At 45.1% G+C, this 8359-nt stretch overlaps 1 protein-coding gene across 1 annotated transcript; it reads left to right on the forward strand.

The window, feature by feature from the left end:
• Window positions 1–7107: 7107 nt before the first annotated feature.
• On the forward strand, window positions 7108–8055 carry LOC112107594 (olfactory receptor 52E4-like). Its single transcript, XM_024201356.2, has one exon. The coding sequence runs from the start codon at window positions 7108–7110 to the stop codon at window positions 8053–8055; it is 948 nt and encodes a 315-aa protein (XP_024057124.2).
• The last annotated feature ends 304 nt before the right edge of the window (window positions 8056–8359 follow it).

The following is an 8359-nucleotide window of genomic DNA, read 5'->3' on the forward strand; positions in this document are numbered from 1 at the left end:
TAAACAATCGATCTTTCTGTAATTAATAAATCTGTTTTATATTGTTTTACTTAATAAAGGATGTTGTTTGAAACGTAAAAGGGAAATCTGCTCAGGCTGATGCATTGTCCTCTCCACATTGAGGGAGGGGCAGACTGGGAAATAAACGTATACTGGTCAGGCTTTTGGCCAGGGCAAGATGGTAGAGCTCTTGGGTCCTAGGCTGGAGAACTGAGGGGAATTGGTTGGAGACTCTCTATTGTTTCATGGCTGGCTAGTGAAATCATACATGTAACTGCAGCTGGGTGTGTCCCTGTCTGTGTTTAGCTGTGTAAGTGCAAGACCTGAGAGGATTGCAGCTTGTCACAGCCTCACAGTGTGAGAGGGGGCCCAGATAGGTATGACAGAGGGCTCGGTGGTCCCCAGTTCCAGGGTGCACCCCAGGGAATTCTGTCACCACCCCCACAGTTTCCATTTCCCTGTTGTCATGTGGTCACTTACTGACAGAGAGACCGTGGTTATGGAAGGGAAGTCGGGACACTTGGGTTCTGTCAGTCAGTCTCTGTGTGACCTTGGACAAGTCATGTCTCGCCGTGCCTCAGTTTACTGATCAGTGAAATGGGAATGGTTCATAGTGATTTTCTTTTGTTAGGTGTTTTGAAGATGACTCAATGAAAGTTGCTACACAGTATGATGATAGTTACTGATGAGAAGTACTGATCTCTGATCCCTTCACGACAGCCCCATGTGTTTGCTCTAACTGCTTGTGTCTCGTCCTAGTCAACTTTCTCCAGATCTCTCTGTCTACTATCTACCCAGCTATCGTGAGAATTTACAGGATATCAGATCCTCAGGAGAGTAGGGCATTATCCCTAGTTTTCTTACTCATCAACTATAATTATTAAATATATACACACAAACATACAGAGCAGCCAATTCCTCTCTGACTCAGCACAGAGCCCATGAGTTCTCATCTCCCTTTGGGAAGGTCCCTTAATTACTGTTTACTCCTAAAGATAGATAATTAGCATAGAAGTGGATACATGCTTGCCTACAGCCTGTTTACATTCAGATGCTCTCTTCTCTAGAGGCTGAGCGAACCCCACTGGGACTACACAGAGCTATATTATAAATTGTGCACACCACTGTGTTGTCTCTTGGCATGGGATGTTGCTGATGATGCTGGCTTGAGAGAGGTGCGGGTCATGGATACTTGAGGGGGATTCCTAAGAAGGACACTTCCATCTCAGAATTCACAGGTACCCATCTCTTGCTGAGGAGCTCAGCTGATTGACAAACCCTGTGAAACGTGGGTGTGGAGGGATAGAGAGTAAGTCTGTGGTCCAGTCCACTCTGCACAAACATGAAACTTCCCAGGGCCCTTCCCATAAGAGATGAGTTTGCTAAAGAATCACTGGCCAAAATGTCACTCTTTTCTGTGCACCCTTGCACATCCTGCCGGATGGACTTCAGCCCCAAGGTGGCTGCATTTCAGTGGCACAGTGAATCCTTCAGGATGAAAGGTGTTAGTAGATGTGCAATACAAGACCATAGTTTGCTCTGGACCCAGTGAGGCAAAATTCCCCTGGGAGCAAGAATTGAGTACAGACATCAGGAGCCAACTGTGTGTTAATGAACAGACACTGTCACACTCTCCTCTTGCATTTCAAGGCTCTATCTGTTAATGGGGCAGAGGGACAGGGGATGTTTCCTGAAGTTTATCTGCTGAAAAGCTTGGAAGTGCTAGGGCTCCACACTAGAACAATAATGATTTTTTTTAAAAAACATGGTTAACACATACTTTCTCCTAACTTCATTCGAAAAGTTTGCTGAATTGTTATGCCTGAAACTTTTAAAAAAACAATTCTGATTGAAGCAGATACCCAGCATGGGAAATTTCAGTCTAAACACCTAAAATTTGGCAAGCTTATAAGCAACTTAAAAAGAGGTCTTCTAATGGAAGGTGTTAGACAGCCTTAACTACAGGTGATGCCACCAGCACCACCTACAATGGCCAATCCATTTGTGAATCCCATTCTTCTATGCTCTTCACTCCAATAATGTTGGTAGCAAGGAGTTCTACAAGACAAATATGAATTGTGTTAGCAATTATCTCTTCTCAATGTTATATGTTCAGACTTCAAATTTAACAAAATGGTCCCTTGTTTATGTTTTGAGACACATTAAATATAAATGCCTGATCTACTTTCTTAATGAATAGATTCATAGAGTTTAAGGTCAGAAGGGATCATATGATCATCCAGTCTGACCTGCTGTAAAACACAGGCCCATTAAATTTCTTCAGTTACATCTGTATTGAGCCAAAAGACTTGTGTGTGACTGAGGCCGGGTCTACACTAGGATTTTACATCATAGAACGATAGAGCCATAGAGTTATAAGGGAATGCAAAGGACAGCTAGTGGTAAGACAGAATAACTTTCCTCCACCTTTTTATGGCAGCTTTTCAAGTATTTCAAGACCACTATCATGTCCCGTATTAAACTCCTCATTTCCAAATAAACATACTGGTTCCTTCAGCTTGCTCATACGACTTGCATTCCATCCTTTGCATAACATTTCTTACTTTCCTATGGATCCTTTCCAGATTCTCTACATCCTTTCTATACATTGGTGAGCAAAATTGGACACATTACTCCAACTGAGACCTAACCCGCGCCGAATAGAGGAATACTATAACGTACTATGACTTGCATGTTGTACTTCTGCTAATATAACTTAACATGGCATTTCCATTTTTTGAAACAGCAAAAAAATCCACACCCCAGAGAGATATAGCTATATGATAGAATCATAGAATTACAGAACTGGAAGGGACCTCAAGAGGTCATCATGTCCAGTCCCCTGCACTCATCGAAGGACCAGCCCCATCTATAACATCCCTGACAGATGATTGTCTAACCTGTTCTTTAAAATCTCCAATGATGGAGATTCCACAACCTCCCTAGGCAATTTATTCCAATGCCTAACCACCCTGACAGTTAGGAAGTTTTTCCTAATGTCCAACCTAAACCTCCCTTGCTGCAATTTAAGTACATTGCTTCTTGTCTTCTCTTCAGAGGTTAAGGAGAACACCTTTTCTCCCTCCATTTAACAACCTTGTAGGTATTTGAGAACTGTTATCATGTCCCCCCTCAGACTTCTTCTTTTCAGAGTATACAAACACAGTTCTTTCAGTCTTCCCTCATAGGTCATGTTTTCAAGACCCCTAATCATCCTTTTCTCCAGATTTCCCAGATCATTTTGAATGTTTATCCGATTCTCCAAAAGACTTGCAACACCTTCCAACTTGGTATCATCTGAAAACTTAATAAGTGTACTCTCTGTGCCATGATCTAAATCATTGATGAAGACATTGAAAAAACCCAGTCCCAGAACTGATCCCTGGGGAACCCCACTTGTTATGCCCTTCCACCATCACTGTGAATCATTCATGACTACTCTGTGGGAGTGGTTTTCCAACCAGTTATGCATCCACCTTATAGTAGCTCCATCTAGGTTTTATTTCCCTTGTTTCCTAATGAGAAGGTTATGCGAGACTGTTTCAAAAGCTGTACTAACATCTCGATATACCACATCTGTTGCTTGCCCCCATCCAGAAGGCTTGTTACCCTGTCAAAGAAAGCTATCAGGTTGGTTTGACACTATTTGTTCTTGAAAAATCCATGGTGACTATCACTTTTCACCTTATTATCTTCTAGATGTTTACAAATTGATTCCTTAATTATACCCATTTTCACTGGCATTCTCTATGTTAGGTGTTGAAACACCACCAACCTTCTTGAGGAAAACAGTGAAGGCATTAAGCACCTCTGCCATTTCCACATTTTTTGTTATTGTTTTTCCCTCTTCATTTAGTAATGGACCTACCCTGTTCTTGGTCTTCCACATTCTTCTAATGTATTTGTAGAATGTTTTCTTGTTACCCTCTATGTCTCCAGCTAGTTTGATCTCGTTTTGTGCCTTGGCCTTTCTAATTTTGCCCCCACATACGTGTGTTATTTGTTTATATTCCTCCTTTGTTATTTGACCTTGTTTCCACTTTTTGTAGGATCCTTTTTCGTTTTTTAGATCATTCAAGATCTCCTGGATAAGCCACTGTGGTCCCTTGCCATACTTCCTATCTTTCCTACTCAGTGGGATAGTTTGCTCTTGTGCCCTTTGTGATGAAGTGGGGGATTTTCATGCAGAGGAAGTGGGACTCAGCATCCCTGGGTGTTATTGGTTTAACGAGGTGAGGGGAGAGGGAGTTTGTTGTTACAAAGGACCGGAGAGGGAACTTGAGACCCCAGCCAATGCCCTGGAGAATGGTGACCTGACGACTCAGAGATGCAGCGCAGGAGTCGCAGTTGGTTCTGGCCAGTGGGAGGACCATGGGCTGCGAAGAGAGGACCCTGTGACCTAACCAGCCGGTTCCAGCCAGAGGAGGCCAGAGGACAGAAGAGGGGAGAGGAGGTCCAGTGACCCTGTTTACGACCCTGTTTACCTGGAGAGAAGACAATGGACAGAGGCAGAGCTTGGGGCCGGTGATCTCAGATGCCCAGCTGGGAAGCAGGGGGGCTCTGGGCTGGAGAGGGGGAGCAGGCAGAGCCCAGCTGGATGCAGGGGAGACTGGGATGTGCTGGGCTGAGGGAGGCCAGGCCTGAGGGTCAGAGAGTTTCCTGTGCTGTGTTCACCTCTCAATAAACCCTCCTGCTTTATGCTGGCTAAGAGTCACTCTGGTCTAGAGAACAGGGTTGCATCAACCCCTTTGGGGGGTGGAGGCCCCAGGGGTCCAGAGTGAGTGCACTCCCTTAGGGGGCCCATGGCGAGAGACAGATGTAAATCAGTTTCAATTTTTATTTCCCTCTGCTATATCATATGCGCTCTTCTTTGTCTCTTGATACAGTACCGCATGAGGAATTATTGGTTAAATTGGAAAAGATGGGGATCGATATGAAAATCCAGAGGTGGATAAAGAACTGGTTAAAGGGGAGACTGCAGCGGGTTGTACTGAAAGGTGAACTGTCAGGTTGGAGGGAGGTTACCAGTGGAGTTCCTCAAGGTTCGGTTTTGGGTCCGATTTTATTTAATCTATTTATTACTGACCTCGGAACCGAATGTAGAAGTGGGCTGATAAAGTTTGCGGATGACACAAAGTTGGGAGGTATTGACAATTCGGAGAAGGATCGGGATATCCTGCAGGGAGACTTGGATGACCTTGTAAACTGGAGTAATAGTAATAGGATGAAATTTAATAGTGAGAAGTGTAAGGTGATGCATTTAGGGATGACTAACAAGAATTTTAGTTATAAGCTGGGGACGCATCGGTTGGAAGTAACGGAGGAGGAGAAGGACCTCGGAGTCCTGGTTGATCGCAGGGTGACTATGAGTCGGCAATGTGACGTGGCCGTGAAAAAAGCTAATGCGATCTTGGGATGCATTAGGCGAGGTATATCTAGTAGGGATAAGGAGGTGCTGCTTCCATTATACAAGGCACTGGTGAGACCTCATTTGGAGTACTGTGTGCAGTTCTGGTCTCCCATGTTTAAAAAGGATGAACTGAAACTGGAACGGGTACAGAGAAGGGCCACTAGGATGATCCGAGGAATGAAAAACCTGTCGTATGAAAGGAGACTCGAGGAGCTCAGTTTGTTTACCCTAACCAAAAGAAGGCTGAGGGGGGATATGATTGCTCTCTTTAAATATATCAGAGGGATAAATACCAGGGAGGGAGAGGAATTATTTCAGCTCAGTACTAATGTGGACACGAGAACGAATGGATATAAACTGGCTGTCGGGAAGTTTAGGCTTGAAATTAGACGACGGTTTCTAACCGTCAGAGGGGTGAAGTTCTGGAACAGCCTTCCGAGGGAAACGGTGGGGGCGAAAGAACTCTCTGGCTTTAAGATTAAGCTTGATAAGTTTATGGAGGGGATGGTTTGATGGGATAACGTGATTTTAGTCAATAGGTCAATAACGTGCCATCACTGGTAATTAGTATCAATGGTCAATGCGGGTCTGGGTGGAGAATCTTGCCCGCATGCTCAGGGTTCTGTTGATCGCCATATTTGGGGTCGGGAAGGAATTTTCCTCCAGGGTAGATTGGCAGAGTCTCTGGAGGTTTTTCGCCTTCCTCCGCAGCATGGGGCAGGGGTCGCTTGCTGGAGGATTCTCTGCAACTTGAAGTCTTTAAATCACGATCTGGGGACTTCAACAGCTGAGTAAAGGGAAAGAATTATTCCAGGAGTGGGTGGATCAGCTTTTGTGGCCTGCATCATGTGGGAGGTCAGACTAGATGATCATAATGGTCCCTTCTGACCTTAAAGTCTATGAGTCTATGAGTATCCTAAAGAGTCACGGACTCTTCTATCTGTTTGCATATGGCAGCCTCCCCCATTCTCAAAGGCTGTCTTGGAAATCACTTTTATATATGCTATATCCTTAACAGAGACTGGGTAACCAAAACTGAACACGTATTCCAAACCTGTTATTCTCCGTCCCATATCTTATGGATCTGAACATTTCTTTTGTTTTGTCCACTGCTGTGAATGAGCAGGTGTTTCTGTTGAGCTGCTATCAATGGCGCCCAGGTCTTTTCCCTGAGATACGTTCTAGTTGGGATGTTTCTCTCAGCACATGTCTTGACAAAAATTTGTTTTTTTCCACTCTCAGATTTCGAGCAACTGGATGAATGGGGAACTCCTTATAGTATGGACTCCCTAGCCTGGCTCTCATTGCATAAAGGAACAATGATGGATAACCAGTATCCACATTTGTGTTTCCTGCTGGTGCCTCTTCAGGTTCCCCCATCACAAAGTGTAAGAATTATTAACTCAGGGAGCACCACAAAATATGGAATTAGATTGAGTAGTGTCATTGTTCATAGTTATTTTCTCTGAATAATAAAAATGTAATTTTAAGTGTGTGAAGAGCGATCAATCTGTTTCTCCCATGAGAACAGCCTCCACTAGTGCATGCAGTGTCTCATATTAACGTTCTCTCCATTCAGGTATTTCTACTGCGACCATCACCCGAGACCCTGGGAACACACAGAAAGTCAGGGGAACATACAGTACATGCAGGAGACACCCTTATGCCTTAGAGTTGGACACTTTCTCCCCTACGCCATGTCAGATTCCAACACAACCAACTTCACCAACCCATCCATCTTCATCCTACTTGGCATTCCTGGCCTAGAAGCAGCCTATATCTGGATCTCCATTCCCTTCTGCGCTATGTACACCATAGCTGTGTTGGGGAACTTCACCATCCTGTTCATCGTGAAGAGGGAGCGGAGCCTCCATGAGCCCATGTCCTATTTCCTCTGCATGCTGGCCATCACCGACCTGGTCATCTCCACCTCAACTGTACCAAAAATGCTGAGCATCTTCTTGTTTAATTCCAGGGAGATCAGTTTCAGTGCCTGCCTCACCCAGATGTACTTCATTCACTCCTTCTCTGCGATGGAGTCTGGAATCCTCGTGGCCATGGTTTTTGATCGCTACGTGGCCATCTGCAATCCTCTGAGATATTCCACGACCCTGACAAACTCTGTTGTGGCCAAGATAGGCCTGGCGGTGGTGCTGCGCAGTGGCATACTCGCATTACCCTATCCCTTCCTGGCGAGGCAGTGGCCATATTGCAGAACTAACATCATCCCCCACTCCTATTGTGGGCATATGGCCGTGGTGAAGCTGGCCTGCGCTGACATCCGCATCAGTAGTTACTATGGCCTGTTTGATCTTTTCTCTGAGATTGGAATGGATGTGTTTTTTATCACCGTTTCCTATACTCAGATCCTCCGGGCCATCTTCCGCCTCCCCACAAAGGATGCCCGGCTCAAAACTTTTGGGACCTGCATCTCTCATCTTTGTGCAATCTTAGCTTTATACATCCCAGATTTATTCTCCTCTCTAACGCAGCGGTTTGGCCACAATGTGCCACTGCACTTCCTTGTTCTCATTGTCAGTGTGTACCTGCTGGTGCCCCCTGTGTTACACCCTATCATTTATGGGGTGAGGACCAAACAGATCCGGGGCAGGCTACTCCAGCTCTTTACTCATAAAGAGACTTAAATGTTTTCTCCTTGTGTTCTGGCTCTCAGATTGAGCTCTGTGCAGAGCTGGCTGGTGTATGGTGCTGAGGCCTCTTCCCTCAATCACGTACTTGACAAAGAGACATTGAACCCTTTCCTGTCCTTACTGTGCTGTGTCAATGTGATGACCTGGGGAATCAGTCTATGTACACTACACTGGGTTGCCACCTTTCTAATTGCTGGTAGCTGGATCCCTGAAATTGCAATCTTGCCCCATCTCTTCTGTCAACCCTCGACCCTGCTGTGTGTCTTCTCCCCAAGGCCCTGACCCTGTCACTTGCTCC

This window comes from Terrapene carolina, unplaced genomic scaffold (assembly GCF_002925995.2).
Source record: "Terrapene carolina triunguis isolate 2854851 unplaced genomic scaffold, T_m_triunguis-2.0 Scaffold694, whole genome shotgun sequence".
Taxonomy (NCBI): Eukaryota; Metazoa; Chordata; order Testudines; family Emydidae; genus Terrapene; species Terrapene triunguis.